Source organism: Elephantulus edwardii, unplaced genomic scaffold, assembly GCF_000299155.1.
Source record: "Elephantulus edwardii isolate Elephantulus edwardi_28Jun2011 unplaced genomic scaffold, EleEdw1.0 scaffold00276, whole genome shotgun sequence".
Lineage (NCBI taxonomy): Eukaryota > Metazoa > Chordata > Mammalia > Macroscelidea > Macroscelididae > Elephantulus > Elephantulus edwardii.
The window spans coordinates 2,366,597-2,385,210 of NW_006400026.1; the positions used below are offsets into that span (position 1 = coordinate 2,366,597).

The 18,614-nt window shown below is 39.2% G+C and overlaps 1 protein-coding gene across 1 annotated transcript in view; it reads right to left on the reverse strand.

Moving 5' to 3' along the window:
* The window catches only part of HECW1 (HECT, C2 and WW domain containing E3 ubiquitin protein ligase 1), a 384,473-nt gene that overhangs the window by 233,889 nt on the left and 131,970 nt on the right, over nt 1-18,614 (reverse strand). Inside the window, exons 4-5 of the mRNA XM_006900196.1 lie at nt 16,309-16,384; nt 8,072-8,241 (exon numbers count right to left, since the gene is read on the reverse strand). Of these exons, the coding sequence (XP_006900258.1) occupies nt 8,072-8,241; nt 16,309-16,384 (246 nt within the window). The remainder of the gene's footprint in view (nt 1-8,071; nt 8,242-16,308; nt 16,385-18,614) is intronic.

Consider the following 18,614-nt stretch of genomic DNA (forward strand, 5'->3'; position numbering starts at 1 on the left):
AGAGGCAATGAGATTGGCACAGGATAGAGCAGGGTTTAGGGCTGTTGTACATAGGGTCGCTATGAGTCGCAAACGACTTGACGGCACATAACAACAACAACAGCATATTTGGACCAGGAGGCCGTCATCAGAACAGAGAAAGGAAACACTGTTGTTGTAGTTTATAATGATCCACACAATCAAGTCCTTTTGCATAGTCAATAAAACACAAGTAGATATTATTTTCTTTTGATATTCTCTGCTTCCAGGCAAGATCCATCCGACATGATTTCCCCTGCCTCCTGCCTGCCTGCCCCACGCCCACCTCTACATCATGTGCTTGTTCAGAGCTCTGCCTCCTGCTTAGCTAGATCAACTAGCACCATCGTTTCTTAGCTTCAATCATGATCATCTACAGGGACCTTAGCAGTCATAATGACATCTACAAGATCCAGGAGATCATGGGCCCACTGTGCCTGGAGGTGAAGGGAAGATGGTCAGTAGGACAGAGGGTCACATTGATGACTCATTCATTGGTGGAAAGGCCTCAGCTGAAGGCATCAACTGTGAATGAGCTGAAAACATAGTAATCACCAGTATTGATATCATCATGAATCATTCCTTGCAGGAAACCAGCTTTACAGAAACAGCCTACAAGAAGTATATCAAGGATTCCATGAAATCAACTTGAAGAACAGAAATCAGAAAGACTAAAACCTGTTATGACCAGGGCTGCAGAACAGGTAAAGCACATCCTTGCTTGATCTACGAGTTCTTTATTGGTGACAACATAAATCCTGATGGCATGGTTGCACTGCTGAATTACCATGAGGATGATGTGAGTAAACCCAATACATGATTATTATTTTTCTTAGGATCATTTATTTCAACAAACAGACGCTGCCCTGGACGTGCTCACTAAGTTGTGCCAAGAAATCTGGAAGACAGCCAGCTGGCCAACTGACTGGAAAAGATCAATATTTATTCCCATTCCAAAGAAAGGTGACCCAACAGAGTGTAGAAACTATCTAACAATGTCATTAATATCATATGCAAGCAAGATTCTTCTGAAAATTACCCAAAAACGTTTGGAACAATATGTCAACAGAGAACTGCCAGACATGCAGGCTGGATTTAGAAGAGGTCGTGGTACTAGGGATATCATAGCTAATGTTAGATGGATCTTGGCAGAAAGCAGAGAATACCAGAGGAATGTCTATCTGTGCTTCATTGACTATGCAAAGGCTTTTGACTGTGTAGATCACAACAAGAAATGGCTGACTCTCAGAAGAATGGGAAGCTCAGAACATTTGATTGTGCTTATGAGGAACCTATTCTTGGACCAAGAGGCAGTAGTCAGAACAGAGCAAGGAGACACTACATGGTTCAAAATCAAGAAGGGGGGGGTCCATCAGGGATGTATTTTTCATCATACCTTTTCAATCTGTATGCAGAACAGATCATCTGAGATGCTGGGCTGTACAAGGAGGAATGTGGCAACAGGATTGGTGGAAGAATCATCAACAACCTGCGGTATGCAGATGACACAACCCTGCTTGCTGAAACTGAGGAGGACCTGAAGCACTTGCTGCAGAAGGTCAAGGACTACAGCCTTCTATATGGATTGAAGCTCAACATAAAGGAAACAAACATTCTCACCACTGGGCCAAATGACAGCATCAGTATGGATGGTGAAGAGAACTGTTTTTAGTTTACTTGGTTCCACAATCAACACTCCTGGTAACAGCATCCAGGAAATCAGGAGCTGAATTGCATTGGGAAAGTCAGCTGTGAGGGACCTTTCAAGAGTACTGAAGAGCAACGATGTCAGGCTAGAGACTAACATGCGCCTGATCCAGGCTATAGTCTTCGCAATTATGTGCTATGCATCGGAGAGTTGGACAGTGACTAGAGATGAGAGAAAGATAATTGATTCCTTTGGGCTGTGGTGCTGCAGAAGAATGTTGACTATACCATGGACTGCGAGAAGAACAAACAGGTTTGTCCTGGAGAGGGTGAAGCCAGACTACTTGTTGGAGTCAACAAGGATTCTGAAGCTTCGTCTGACATACTTTGGGCATGTTGCTAGGAGGGACTGGTCCTTGGAGAGGGATATCATAATTAGTAAAGTGGAGGGACAGCACAGAAGGACCCTCGATGAGATGGATCGATTCTGTGAGTGGAGTGGTGGGAATCAATGTGTCTGAGACAGCGAGGTTGACACAGGATAGAACGGCGTTTAGGGCTCTTATACATGGGGTCACTATGAGTCACAAGAGACTCGATGGCACATAACAACAACAACAAGAAGGATGGTTTAGAAACGGAGAAATTTTAACAAATTTGGCACACATTTAGATCCATCACCAGTCATCCTAACTGGCTGCTGCTTCTCATCAACACACCAGGCTTTAGACAAATGGGACTGATATAATCATGATTTGTTAATTTAATTTTGACATTGATTTATTTGGAGTGGTGACTTTTTTAAAAGTAAAAAAAAAAAGGCACAGATTGTCAAAAATAAAATCATTTAGACTTAAAAAAAATCCATTTAACGTCAGCAACGCTGTCTGTCCCTAGTGCCACAGCCTTTTGTAAACTCATCTTGAGCATCTAGCAGTTCTCTGTCAATATACTGTTCTGTTTTTGGATGATCTTCAATGATATTTTGCTTGCATATAATATTAATGATATTATTTCATCATTTCCACATTCTGTTGGTCTCTTTTCTTGGGTATGGGAAAAATCTGAATCTCTTCCATTCAGTTGGCCAGAAAATTGACTTCCAAATTTTCTGGCACAACATGGAAATCCCATCCAGGGCTGCATCTGTTTGTTGTAACATGTCAATTAGTATTACATCATTTACTGGCTCTTAGTTTTCGACAATGCTTTAAATGTAGTTTGAACATCTTCCCTCATCACAAATGATTCTTTATTGTACGCTATTTCTGGAAATATTTCAGTATTGAACAATTCTTTTTGCACAATGTTTTTGCATGTTCTCTTTTCTTTTGATGCTTCATGGATCATTCATCATTTCCCCCATAATGTCTCTCAGCATTATAATTCTAGGCTTGAATTTGTTTTTCAGTTCTTTGAGTTTGAGAAATGCCACACAAGCTCTTTCTTTTTTTATTCATCAACTCTTAACTCTTTGTGCATTCCATTATAATAATTTGCTTTATCTTCTTGAGCTGCCCTTTGAATTATGCTTATCCCTTTTACTTTGGAATCTCTTCCTTTTGTTTCTGTTCTTGATGTTCATAATGCTTATTGTATAGGGTTCTTGTGAAGGTTAAATGCATTAATCATGCAAAACATTTGGAACATTATTATATAGTAAGAACCGTTTGCTGTTAAAACCAATTATTAGGTTATAGGAATTAGAGACTAATATGATTAAAGAGTTTTCCTTTTTTGAAGATCTTGAAATCTGGTGGAGGTGAGTGGGACAGGTAAGCTGGACTATGATGGAGGTCCATATAAGGGAGATCAATGACAGGAACATTTTCTCCCTAAGGGCTGACAGGGAGTCAGGGACTATCCCACAAATGAAGTGACATTCTAGCTGAGATTTAGTAGGTGAATGGGAGTTAATAGTGGGTTTATTGACAACAATCCTTTTAGGGAAATATAAGCAAAGTCACAGTGTATACGTAGGAGACACTAGAGGTGGCAACTACTGAGAGTACTCTTAGCATAAGGATTGAACCAGGAGGTATTGAGAAGTGAAGATCAAATAGCAACTGATACTGTCAACAAAATCTGTTTTAAACTACCTAAAGTGTTGTTACTGTTATAGAGGTTGTTGTTGTTACATGCCATTGAGTCATCTGTGACTCATAGAGACCCTGTGTACAACAGCCCTAAACCCTGCTGTATCCTATGCCAATCTTATTGTCTCTGATACACCTACCCCCATTATCCCAGTCACTAAATAAATCCATCTCATCAAGGATCTTCCTCTCTTTTACTATCCCTCCACCCTCTCAAATATGATGTCCCTCTCCAGTGACTAGTCTCGCCTTGCAACATGTCCAAAATATGCCAAAGCTTCAAAATTCCTTGCCTTCAAGAAGCAGCCTGGTCTCACCCTCTCTAGGATGAGCCTGTTTGTTCTTCTAGCTGTTCATGATATATTCAAGATTCCTTTCCAGCACCACAGCTCAAAGGCATCAATTCTGCTTCTATCACCCCTAGTTATTGTCCAGCATTCTGATGCATAGTAAGCAATTGCAAAGACCATGGCCTGAATCAGGTGCACCTTAGTCTCCAGCCTATAGAGGTAGGAAAGGGGAAAACTCAGTTTTCCCAGCCAAATGAAGTAATGAGACAATAATAGAATTTGCTGGGAGGAGCTGGCTTCTGTTGTTGGATTACAAAGTAAAACCTTGCCAGAAGAAACGTTTTGTATTTCTGCTTTTCTTCCATATAGAAGTTGGACTTGAGGCAAGAACTTGGGTCCTATTCAGCAACTGCTTGGCTTAGACTGGTGAGAAATTTCTCATCTCGGTAGGCTTTCCCATACCAAATACATGTCCATATGGCTAATGACATCAAAGCTGTGGAATGTCCAGAAGACTCTGCAGGGAAACTATGACTTTGACTTTTAGATGATGGGCACTGTAATATAGTTTTGAGATCAAGAGCATATCAGGACACTTATACAGACTTTGCTTTGAATTCCAGTTCAAGCAGTAACTAGTTTTGTAACTGAAAAATGTGTTATCCTCCTTCTGAACCTCACTGAGCAAAGACTTGAGGAATCTTATTTTAGACCAATAAATTTAAGTGTGTTGAGTGGAATGAAGGAATGTTTTCATAATTTATTCTGCTAAGATTAATATAACAACAATAATATATTATGGCAGGTTTGGAAGCAGGAGTTGGCATCCACTTCCTAAACAACATGCCCCCAGAAGCTCTATAAACTTTGAGAAATGTCGATAGTTGTAGAGGGTCTTCAGGCCTTTTGTTCATAGGTTGCTTTGAGTCTGGCTTGACTCATCATCATCATCAACAGCAACTACAAAAAGATTAGTAGCAGATTATTTACAAGAAATCTCAGGCCAACATAGTCCCACATACTTAACTAGCTGGATGTGTCCATAATTTCTAATATGAACAGTTCTAGCCATGCCTCAGTTCCCCAATTCTTTTATGGCCCTTGGGTTCAGTTTCACTAAAAGAGCTCCTAGAGACTGAGACCTGTCACCGAAATTACATATAACCATATGCAGCAGGCTGGTTTTGGAGAAACTGGAGAGTGGTGGGCCAGAATCCTATAGACTGTCACTTGTGGCACAACTAGATGGTGACTATGGATAATGCAGACTGGTGGAGTAGAGACTGTCAGCAGCTGGAAGCTATGTCACAGGTAAATAAATGAGTTTTTCTAAAGGAAAAAATGCCTGGCACTGAGGTCCCATGCGTTTATATAAATATCTGTAGAGTGGGACTTGTATCCAATCCTAATCCTCTCTCCTTAACATAATAATTACTTTAGCATAAAATAAACATTAATCTTTTGGCTAGGAAAGACAATTTTGAATGATAAAACTAGACACCAAGAAGGTGGTTAAGGGCAGATCAATAATGTGTTTTCTGGTGTTGGACCAGATTAAAATAATCTGAACTAACAATTCAGAAATTATTTCAGGACTTAATCTGGATCCTAGAGGACATTTTTAACCAAAGAAATCTGACTGTGCTGAACTTTATAATTCTTCACTGAGATTCATAATGCCTTTATGACCAAATGTCTTAGAACAAATTTCTCTAACAATCTTGAGAAGAAAGAGATCTTTTCTCTGTGAACTGTAAATTTTCATAATCTCTTGTAATAACCACAAGAACACAGAGAGGAGTAAATCATTTCAGCCTCATTATTCTCTGTTAGCTACACTAACAGGGAGATTTGGTGACCTAGTGGTAAGGAGCTGTGCTGCAATCCCATAGGCATGTGGTTCAAATCCATCACTGTAGCTCCAGAGGAAAGGATGGGCAATCTCCTTCTGTGAGATTAAACTGCCTCTGAAAACCTGCTGGAGGGTCACCTATGGGTTGATTCTGACTCAGCGGCACATAAAAACAACAGTGGCACTAAAAGTGATGAAGTTGTTGTTTGCTAAAATTAGCAGTTCATTTCCACTCTGTTTGGGGGGGAGGGCACTAAAGTGCAAGTATATTTTCATTAGGTCCACTTAGAAGGACTAACAAAAATTCACATGTGAGGCTGAAGTCAAGATGAATTTGGCTTAGGAAGCAAGTGGTGTAATTTAAAAGATAATGGAAAAACTTGGCCCCAAATGTCTGATTGCATTATCCTGGCAAGGATGATTATAAGTTCTACATTCAGACTAATTTACGAGAAACAATCCATTTTCATCATTAGCAGCTGAATGAGAAAATATTTATGCTTAATATCTGAGAAACTCTTATTTCATGCTTATACATCTAGTTAATTGACTGAGCTATAATCTGAATCAGTTTGTGTGACCACAAAGATATACTTTTAACCAGCTGTGATGGCTTAGTGGCAAGAAACTACAGTGCAATACAGAAGGCATACAGTTGGGGGCCACTAGCTGCTCCATGGGAGAAGGATAAGCAACCTCTTCTCATGTGATTAACTGCTTCTGAAAACGCGCTTGAGACTCAGCTATGGGTCGATTCTTATTCTATGATAAACAAGAACATATGATACTATGCGAAGGCATTTGACTTGTGTGGATCATAACAAACTACGGATAACTCTGAAAAGGGAATCCAGAACACTTGATTACGCTTATGTAAAATCTAAACTTGAACCAAGAGCAATAGAACAGAACAAGGAAACACTGCATGGTTCAAAATCAGGAAAAGTGTACACAGGGACTCATCTTATTTCCATATTTTTACAATCTACATGTAGAAGAGATCATCTGGGAAGCTGGGCTCTATGAAGAGAAATGTGGCATAAGGATTGGCGGAAGACTTATCAACAACCTGCATTATGCAAATGACACAAACTTGCTTGCTGAAACTGAAAAGGACCTGACACATTTGCTGTAGATGGTCAAGGACTACAACCTTCAATATGAATTGAAGCTCAACACCAAGAAAACAGATTCTTGTCACTTGGACAATTGGTAACATCATGATAAATGGTGAAGAGATTGAGATGGTTAACAGTTTCAGCTTATTGGCTCCACAATCAACACTGTTGGTACTAGCAGCCAAGAAGTCAAAAGACTAATTGTACTGGGAAAAATCTGTTGTCAGGAACCTCTTCAGAGTACTGAAAAGCAACAATGTCAACTGGGAGACTAAGGTGCACCTGATTCAGACCATGGTCTTTGCAATTACTTGTATATGTCAAAGAGCTGGACAATGACTAAGGATGTTAGAAGAATTGATGCCTTTGAGTTGTGGTACTGAAGAAGAGTACTGAATATACCATGCACTGCTAAAAGAACAAAGAGGTTCATCTTGGAAAGAATTTTGAAGCTCTGTCTGACATACTTTTGGTATGTTGCAAGGAGGAGCCAGTCCTTGGAGAGGGACACCATGATTGGAAGGGTGGAGGGAGAGTGCAAGAGAGGAAGACTCTGGATGAGACTGACTCTGTGACTGGAGTAGTGGAGGTAGGTATGTTAGAGACAACAGAGTTTTCTCAAGATAGAGTATGGTACAGGGCTGTTGTACATAGGGTCATTATGAGTTGCAAGCGACTCGAGGCACACGACAACAACAACAAATGATATTGCCTATATTCTCTTGGACAAACCCCCTCTCCAGTCTGATTACATATGCTGTATAGATTTATATTCTCATGGTAAAGCTACAAGCCAGATAGCCAAATGAAACTCTTATACAAGTATCACTTTGAAGGAAACTTCGTCATAGTGAGGTTCAGGATTTTGTGGGAAGAAGCACCTTACTTCCGATGTGTAGTGAAGAAAGGGCTTTAGAAGGCAAAAGATTAGTTATTTCAACAAACTTCCTACCACGGCACAAACCATGAGTTGGATAATTGCATTTCATGTCTCTTTAACTCCCCCGTACACTTTTTATCTTTTCTACTTATTAAGGCCCAGCCACTCACCTCAGCTTGCCAGACAGGGTTCACAGTATTGCCTATAATCTTGGACCTCCTCTCCTGTCCATGGTGAGGAAGGGCAGGAAAGATACTGTGCTTCCCTGGTTGGATGGAAATCTTCAAATAAGGATCTGGGTTGAAAAACATCCCTTTCTTCAGCCCCATGGCCTGGAAATCTGAAAAAGAAAAGATTTTAACCTGTCACCACATCAAGATAAAAGTAAATAATCCAATAGAAAAATGGGCACAAGATATGAACAGACACTTCACCAAAGAAGACATTCAGATGGCTAACAAGCACATGAAGAAATATTCAAAATCCCTGACTCTAAGAGAGATGCAAATCAAAACAACTATGAGATATCATCTCACCCCAGTCAGAATAGCAAAATTTAACAGAACAGCAAACAAGAAATGCTAAGGAGGTTGTGGAAAAACTGGAACTCTTATTCACTTTTGTGGGAGTGTAAAATGGTGCAATCACTGTGGATGGCAGTATGGCACTTTCTCAAAAAGTTGCAAATAGAGACACCATTTGACCCAGCAATTCCACTACTGGGAATATACCCCAAAGAGACCATAATTAACATCCAAGCAGATATATGCACACCCATGTTTATTGTGGATTTGTTCACAATAGCAAAGTGTTGGAAACAACCCATGTGCCCATCAACAAACGAATGGATAGAGAAGCTGTGGTATAGTCACACAATGCAATACTATGCTGTATTAAAAAATAAGAAACTCATGAAATATTATACAAAATGGATGACTCTGGAGGACATGATGCTGAGTGACATATCTCAGTCACAAAAGGACAAATACTGCATAGTGCTCCTGTTGTAAAACAGGACTGACATCAGGGTTGGGGAGAACTTAAGAAAAGAGGGTATAAATAATGTATACTGCATGAGGGAAAGAACTGTTTAAAAGGGATTAGGTATTATTGTCATGACAGGAGTCCAGAATGAAGAGTACACAGTGAGTGGATGGGGGTGGGGGGAGGGATTGTATAAAAATGAAAGAATTTTTCTTTTACTTTTCAAAGAACAGAGTAAACTGAGGAGGAGGGGTGGGCAGAGGAAAATGTGCAACAATGAATGAATGGAAATCCAAAGTTTCTATATACGTTCATTAAAAGTAATAATAAATTTTATTATTAATTTCAATGAAAATTTACAGAGACTTTGGATTTCCATTCATTTATTGTTGCACTTTTCTCCCCTCCCAACCCTGTCCCCTAGTACACTACCCTCTTGGAAAAGTAAAAGAAAAATGATTAGTAAGTTCAGGGTCAGAGAAAAAGAAGATATTAAATGAGATTAATTGATACAGTGCCTAAAACAACACAATCAAGTACAGAAACTGTGAGGTAAGCACAGTACTGGGAAGTGTTTCATTTTATTCTATATAGGATCACTTTGAGTTGGAACCTACGATATCTGAAAAGAGCAACAAAGATCTGTTGAACTCTACAAAGGTTAAAAACCCCTGAAAACATGGAAAAATTCTTTAAATCTGTAGACTGTTTCCTATAACATTACGAATAAGAATAGTTATTAGGTGCCATCGCTTCAAGTATGACTCATAGTGATCCTAAGAGCAACAGATCTGAACCCTGTCTTATCATGTGCCAAAATCCCACCTCCTGATATACTAGAGCCCACTGCAGCAGTCACTGTGTCAATCCACCTGGTTGAGGGTTCTTCTCTCCATCGCTGACCCTCTGCCTTTCTGAGCATGATGTCCTTCTCCACAGAATAGACCCTCCTATAAACATGCTCTAAATATGTGAGATGAAGCTTCATCTTTTCCTCCTAAGAGCACTCTGGTTGCCCTTTCTCCAAGACATATTTGTTTGTTCTTTTGACTCTCCATGGGATCAAAGGCATCAATTATTCTTCCGTCATCTTTATTCATTTTCCAGCTCTTAGGTGCATAGCAAGAGTTTGGAAAGGCAATAGTTTGAATCAGACACACCTTACTCTTCAAACATGCATCATTACTCCTTAATAATTTGTCCCTAACTTCACACATTCCCAGTGTAATATATTTCCTGATTTCCTAACTGTTAGTCTCCAAAGTACTCAAGAGAAACTATGTCAGTCTGGAGACTAAAGTGTGCCTGATACAAGCCACAGACTTTGCAATTACTTGCTATGCATCAGTAAGCTAGGGATGATAGAAGGAGAATTGATGCCTTTGAGCTGTGGTTCTGTAGAAGAGTATTGAATATACCATGGATTGCTAGGAGAACAAATGGGTTTGTCCTAGAGAGGTGAAATCAGGCTGCTCCTTGGAGGCAAGGATTCTGAGGCTTAGTCTGAATACTTTGGACATGTTGCAAGGAAGGACCAGTCCTTGGAGAAGGACGCTATGCTTGGGAGAATGGAGGTACAGTGCAAGAGAGGAAAACCCTTGATGAAATGGATTGATTCAGTCACTGGGGTAATGAAAGTAGGTGTGTCAGAGACAGTAAGATTGACACAGGATAGAGTAGGGTTCAGGGACGATGTACATAGGGTCAATATGAGTCACAGGTGAAATGATGGCACATTACAAAAACAATAACAAGTACTAACGGTGCTAATTGTGGATCCAAGTAAGATGAAATTGTTGACAGTTTCAATCTTTTTTCTTCTATCATGATTTTGCCTATCAGGTTAAGTGGTAAGAATTCTTGTTTTTCTTGACATTAAGATGCAATCCATATTGAAGGATATTTTTTATTATTCTATTGTCATCTTTATTCATTGTGGATTTTAGATCCATAACACGTAATTGAAAAGACCATGGTTAAGTCAGATGTATCTTAGTCTTTAAATTGATATCATTGTTCCCTAACACCTTAGAGAGTTGTTGACAGAAGATTTACTCAGTGCAATATGTCTAGGTCCAAGCAAGATGAAATTACTGGTTCAATCTTTTCTTTATCATGATGCTGCCTACTGGTCCAGTTGTGAATATTTTTGTCTTCTTAAGTATTCTTTCTTATGAACTAACTTGTCTATTTCTCTCATTGCCATCAAATGGATACTGACTCATAGTCAACACTGCAGCAGGTTTTCAGAGGCTATAAGTAGCATTAATATGATGGCCCATATTGTCTACAGAATCTACTAAGTGAAACAAATGCTAATATGCATGAAAATGAATTCTGATAAGAGGTTCGTATGATAACTCAATCCTTCTAGTGTTGTGATACTCTTCACAAAGGTCAACTGCTCTCAACTGGACTTTATGTGTTCCTTAAATAGGTTCATTTAAGGGGGCTAGAGGATGAGAAGTTAAGTTTCACATCAGAGAAAGTGAGGGGACACAGAGAAAGGGAAACTAACTTTTATTTTTCAATGGATCTAGTGTAATAAACCCCTTTGTGAAGTGAATACATAAGTAAAATGAATTTAGTTTGGCACTAAATACAGTCTTCACTGAGTAAGAAGAGAGAAAATTAGGAGAAATAAAGAGAAAGTTTAGTGAGGTAAAAGCATATGCACTGGAGAAAATACATTATCTATATAATCTTTATGGAACCTGGGCCTGAAGTGTCAGGCCCAGATAAGGTCAAAGGGGAGAATGAAGGATTCAAAGAGTAAGACATGTCAACACAGGGAGTGAATGGTTTTGCCCACCTGGCTAAACCACAATGGGATATCCTTCCCTCCCTAAAGACTCTCCTATAACCCTTCCCAACAGCTTCCTAAGGGCAACTTCCATATTCTCCATTTTAAGACCAAGGAACCTCACCCAGGAGCTCCCTTAGTAAAGCTACTTCAAGCTTTCTCTCTTGTTCTCGTCCTTTCCCTGGGTCCTTGACCTTACGTCTGGTGCAAAAAAACCCTAACATCTGGTGCACAAAACCTGGGAGAGGAGTTGAGGCCTGTTGCACCTTTGCTGTCTTTTGGGGTGAGTGTGACACCCCACACTCTCTTTCTTGACCCTAGCGGCTTGCACGGTGTCAAGATCTCAAACGGTAACATAATGCAAAGTCCAGTTATTGAATGTTTTGAGTGCTTGTAAAGAGGCTCCGCAGCTGATGCTACTCTGAAGCCAGAGAGTTTGATTGGGTTCCCACTTGTGGTTTCATGGTATTGTCCTATAGCTTAGTGGTGATTTTGAGGATTATCTAGGGACCCCAACAAGGCTTAGGTTTGATAGAGGCACATCTATTTCTAAGAGAACAGCAGGAGGGACACCAGCATGGACTTGAGGGGACAGACCCTCTGTTGTCTATTTCCATCCATTTTGTATTGATGTCTGATTATCAATAGTGTCCACTTTCCCTGAACTACTCATCCTTCCTGTCCACTGTTACATCTATTCTGCAAGAGTCCTTGCTGGGACTCCTCCCATCAAAAACCCTTTGCCTCTATTCTTCTGACTCTTGCCTCTCCACTCTCAGAATCCTTTTCTGATTCCTCCCCTCTCCCAAGAAAGGCCCCTTTGCTCATACAGTCCCCAGGCTTTTTGCTGCCAGGCATTTTGGACTCCCTTGGGATTCAGGTCTGTCCATACTGGATTCCTGTCTGCACATACCCCAAAAGCGCAGATCTGTGTCAGGAGCCCACCCAAGTGCCAGGGACTTCTTCCAGGCTCTCGATCGCAGTAGGGGACACACAAGCCATCTTTAGCCTTTCCCAGACTCTGAAGCTTCTGGCTTTCAGAGGATGGTCTGAAATCTCACCCACAGACCTGAACTCTGCAAGTCTTCTCTAGGCATAGACTTTAAGCCCTGCTTTTCCACCACTTCCTATGTTTACTTTCCCCTGGGTGAATGCAGGAGCTCCACCTACTTTTTCCTTGAGAACCCTGATATTAGCCTTTCTAAATCACCATCCCTCAACCTGGTCACCCTAACATCTCAACTTATTATGACCATAGCTGCCCTGAAGTCCTTGAAGATAAGGACTCTTTACTTCTCTCCCTATCTGACCAACCCATCCCTAACCCAGACCATACTCTGTTTGTTTACAGCAGATCTTGTACAACTTTTGAAGGTTACCATTATGCATCCTATGCTGTAGTTTGCATAAAGAGAGTGTGGAAAGCAGCATCTGATCAACACCTCATTCATCATCTTTTCTAAGCCCCTTTGAGCTGATGTATGGCCAACTGTTCCTGCTCAACCATAACCTACATGCTGAACACCCTCTTTTAACATCATATCTTCTTTATCTCTCTCTCCTTAGACCATTACTCTGGAACACGCAGGCTGCTGCATACCTAGATCCTCGCCTGAATGTCTAGACCAGACAGCTGGAGTCACCCCAGAAGATGTCATTCTCATCAAATACCATGCACCCAAACCTCTTCAAGCACACTAAGACAGACCTTATGCAGTCATCCTAACTACACCCACAGCAATTAAGGTCATAGGTAATTCCTGTTAGCACTACCTTTCCCAAGTCAAACATGCTCCTCTCACTGACCTCCTACACCTCTCAAATGATGATTCTCATTACTCTTTACCCCACTCAGATCCCAAGCCCTAAGTAGCTCTTCATATTGTTACTAATTGCTCCCTGCCTTTTAAAATTCTTCACAGGATAAAAGAAATGACGAACATAATGGTGAAACAGTCGCTATGGCATCCATATTCTTCCCTGGCTACAGCCTCTGAGCCCCAGATCTTCACCTCATTCATCAAGAAGTAGCTACAATAAAAATACATCACTCTTTTTCTCACTAAAGAGGCTAAGATGTCAGGACCCGATCAAAGAAAAGGGGAGAATGAAGGATTCAAAGAATAAGACATGTCAACAAAGGGAGTGAATGACTTCACCCACCTGGCTAAACCACAATGGAATGCCCCTCCCTTCCTTCCCTAAAAAGCCTCCCAAGAACTTCCTAAAAGTGAATTCCTTTCTGAGACCAAAGAACCTCAATTGAGAGCTCCCTTAATAAAGCTTCTTAAGCTTTCTCTCTTGTTCTTGCCCCTTTCTTGAGTCCTTGGCCTTACATCTGGTGTGAAGACTCAACACTAAGTTTGTGTCAGTGAGGAGAGTTTGAGAAATTATGCTGTTAGAAAGGGTAAAACTTTGAAAACTTTACTGCTCTATTTAAGATGTGTTATGCACAATTTTTGTGTAATGGGAAAAAAATACAAAACAGATGGAGAAAAGATTCAAGCTGTCAATGATTTCATCTTACTTGGATCCACAATCCAATCAAGATACTTGGTACCAACAGTCAGGAGATTGGAAGACATACTGCATTGAAAAAATTCTGTAATAAAGGATCTCTTCAAATTATTCAGGAGCGATGATGTCAATTTGAGGACTAAGGTGAGTCTGATTCAGGCCATGGTCTTTTTGATCACTTGCTATGCATCTGAGAACAGGACACTGAATAAGAATGACAGGAGAAGAATTGATGCCTGTGAACTGTGGGGTTGGAGAAGGGTATTAACTATCCCAGGGACTGTCAAAAGAACAAACAAGTATGTCTTAGAAAACGTGCAGCCAAAATGATCCTTAGAGGCAAAGATGATAAGGCTTCATCTTACATATTAGGTTATATTGCTAGGAGAGGACAATATCCATTGGAGGTGAATATCATGCTTGCAAAGATTAAAGGTTGGCAAAAGAGAGAAAGGCCCTCAACCCAATGGATTGACACAGTGACTGTGGGCAGCAGTCAGTGTGTCAAGAATTGTGAGGACAGCACAGGATAGAACAGGGTTCATACCTATTGTTCACAGGGTTGCTATGAGTTATGCTCAACTCTACAGCAGCTAACAACAGCAACAAAAATAATCAAAGAGCCTCAAAATACATAAATCAAACTTTAGTAGAAATGAAAAGATAAATAGATAACTTCATAATAATAACGGATTTTAATGTAGCACTTTTTATCAACGAAACAATTATACATCAGATGAGCAGAGCACTGTGCTAAACAAAAGATCAATATACATCCTTTTCCAGTGTACATGAAATATTTTCCAGAATAAACCATATGTTAGGCCACAAAGTAAACCTCAATAATTAATTAAAAATAAATAAACAAACAAACAAATAAAGACTAAAATAATCAACTCTGTTCACAATGCTATAAAACTAGAAATCAACAAAAACAAAAAAGGTCAAGCAAAAGGAAATTTGGCTCTCTCTTCTGCTTCAGGACTTCACTTGATTTTGTTTAGTGAAAATTACTCTTGGTTGCTATCAGGTAAACAAAAAACCAGTGGCCATAGCGACCTTGCATGTTTCAAAGTAAAACAATGCTCCAGAAAATTTTAAATGGCTAATTTGGGGGAGAGTTAACCACTAGACCTTAATTCTAAGTGCATTTAGGTAGCTTCAAGGTCCCATTCTTTCAGTCAGCAGCCAAGGGATAACTTTTTTGCAGCATTCAGGGATTTAAGCAGTAGCCTTGGTTTCTGTTTTCTTTCTTAAAATGAATTTTTGTTTTTGTTAAAAATATATCCAATTAAATACATGTCAATTCAACTGTTCTATGTGTACAATTCAGTTACACTAATTACATTCTTCAAGTTCTACAACCATTTGTTAGGTCTTTGCACTGGACATAAGGCCAAGGACTCAAGGAAGGGACAAGAGGAAGAAAGAAGCTTTATTAAGGGGGCTCAGAGGCAAGATCCTTTGGCCTGGAGAGAGAGAGGGGAAAACCTGCACCTTGAGGTGGATTAGGGCAGGTTTTATACTAAGGATCTTTAGGGAGGGAAGAGAGGGACATTCCATTGTGGTTTTGCCAGGTGGGTGGTCTTCTAGGGAGGAAAAGAAAGGGGATCCATGGTAGTTTAGTCAGATAGGCAAGGCTGTTTACTCACTTTCTTGACATATTGACATTCCTTAAATCCTTTATTCTCCCTTTGACCTTGGTCCCTGCCTGACACCATTCTCATCTTCTGTTTCAGAATTGTTTCTCAACTCACATTCATTTACTATCTCTTAAGCTTCCTATTAAAGCTTTCCAATAGCTACTGTCACATTTATAAGGTTGAAAAATCAAAGCAATTCCATTTATTTGACCTTCCATCCTGACCTTAATCTATTCCTGTGTTCCAGGAAATAGTAAAGAATTCCTCCCTATATCCTTATAAGTTCAAGACAATTGAGCAGACATTTTTAGTTATTGCTTTTGCTCTACAGATAGAGAGTCAAGGAGACAAATTGAGTAACTTGTAGATAAAGACAATTAGAGCCAACTCCATACAATGAAGCTGAGTCTTCTGGTTCTTCTTGGCTGACATTCAAGACTTCCAGGTGAGCAAAACATACCTGAGAGAGAAAAGCTGATCAGTCTTCGACTTCCTTGCTCTTGAACAGTATCATCCGGGACAACATTTTTAAAAATCTGAAAAGAAGAAAAATGATACACAAGCAAAACAAGTGTTGAAATTTATCCTCAAACTAATACAAATATAATCTCTTATTTCTCCAGTTATAATCAACAAAGCCAACAATGTGATTTCATTAAGCAACTATTGATTAAAATTAGCTTCTAGCAATTTAATGTCTTTCTCAATAACTAATAACCTAATTGTTGTGAATGGTGGTGGTAGAGTACAAAGGATTGGAAATCAACAAACACAATTACTGTACTATTATAAGCCCACTGTATTACTAATATAAACAATTCTATTTCACATTCAATTTGGCAAAAGTAAGTGCTTATTAACAGAGCCTTTGGCAGTAGAACAAGTCAATAGATATTTGCTGTTGTAGTGATAATGTGTTTGCATTTTGCAAAGAGAACTGTTCTAGTTCTTAATTTTGTGATCTATTTAATCATGTAGGGATTGCTTGGCACTTTTCTATGAAGGAAGATCCTGAGCATAGTGTTAAGAAGCTAGATTGTGAAAATGTTTTGTTTTCTATCATTGTTCAATACACGTTAATAGATTAATTGGGACAAGTAGTGTTCTTGAATCAATTCTCTTCTAAAAACTAGTTTCAGGCTAGAGGATTCTGACTCAGTGAGACTCCATACAGGATCTTCCACTGTGTGACTTTTTGAAAGTAGATTGCCAGGTCTTTCTTCCAAGGCATCTCTGAGTGGACCTTAACCACCTTTATCCTTTCAGTTGGCAATTGAATGAGGTAATCATTTGAACAACTTAGAAACCACTTTAATTTCTTCTAAGAAAGTTTTATTTCTAAATTATTCTGAATAATTATTTTAAAGCAAAATAACTTTTTCTAGTTCCCTTTTCACATATTGCCAAAGATGTTTGCAGAAAATAATGCTTAAAAAATTACTATGAAAAAATACTGTGTCCACTTTTTAGAAGATATTCTATATTAAAGAACACAAAATAATTAAACATACAATAGTCTATTGATTAGAGTCTCTTTGCAGATTACATATCTTATTACATTTATTTTCTGTGTCTCAAAATTCTTAATGCCATAAGAGTGGTGAATGAATGTTACCAAACCTGTAGGAGATGGGTAATAAAACTGGCCATCACTAAAACATAAAGCTTCAACCCAAGGGAAGTAACAAGAGGTTTATATACATGTTTCCTCTATGACAGGTCAATAGATTTGGCTTGTGGGACTTAGAAACAGCTCTTGGGAAAAACTGTCTGCACATAAGCCCTAATGTGTGATGTCAGCTCAATGATGTTGGGAGGCCTAGCAAAGGGAAGAATATGCTGTGTACTGAGTGAGATTAAAAAATCAGGAAATTCATCAAAGAATCTCTATTTTAGATTTTAAAAAAATCATAAATAGAAATGTTTTCTTATAATAATCAATGACAGATGTGGCCAGGATGACTAAGCCATATTGGTTGATCTCAAGGCACTAGCTTCTTCACTTTGTAGAGTCTTCCTTCATAGTTTCTATTTGTTTTTAATATTAATTGGCTGATTCAGACAATAAAAGTCAACAGGCCCCTCAAAGACGGCATCATCAATATGGACTACGCTAATAAATCTGCAATAACCACTATATGCACATCTTAAAAATTCTTTAGTGTCATGGACTTTTTACTCTTTTACAAACTCTTGCTTCAACAAAGACCAGAATGAGAATTTCAGGAAGTGTTCCATAAAGTTCTTACAGGTTGTACTTGCCCAAGTAAAATAATTACAGTTTAATACTGAAGTCTTCCCTACCCCTCCCCCAATTCTAGTTTTAAAATGTCAACAGCTAACTTATATTCTTTTTAGGATAAAAATTATTTGTGGCTACAACAAAAGGTATAATTGTAATAGAATCTTAAAGGTCTAGAGTGGGTGTATTTACATTTTAAATAACGTGTAGGATTAGGCAGAACATTTATATTGATAGTAAAAACAAGCTTAAGCATACAATGAAAGCAAAAAATAGTAAATTTGTTCCTTCCTACTTAAAGAATAATGTTGCGATCTACAACTCAGCCTTCCTGTCTGCTACCACTACAGCCTTCCTGTCTGCTACCACTGCAGCCTTCCCATCTGCTACCACTACAGCCTTCCTGTCTGCTACCACTGCAGCCTTCCCGTCTGCTACCACTGCAGCCTTCCTGTCTGCTACCACTGCAGGTACTGACTACAGTTCCCAGAGGTCTGTGGGGAAATGCCATCTTTGTAAACTTG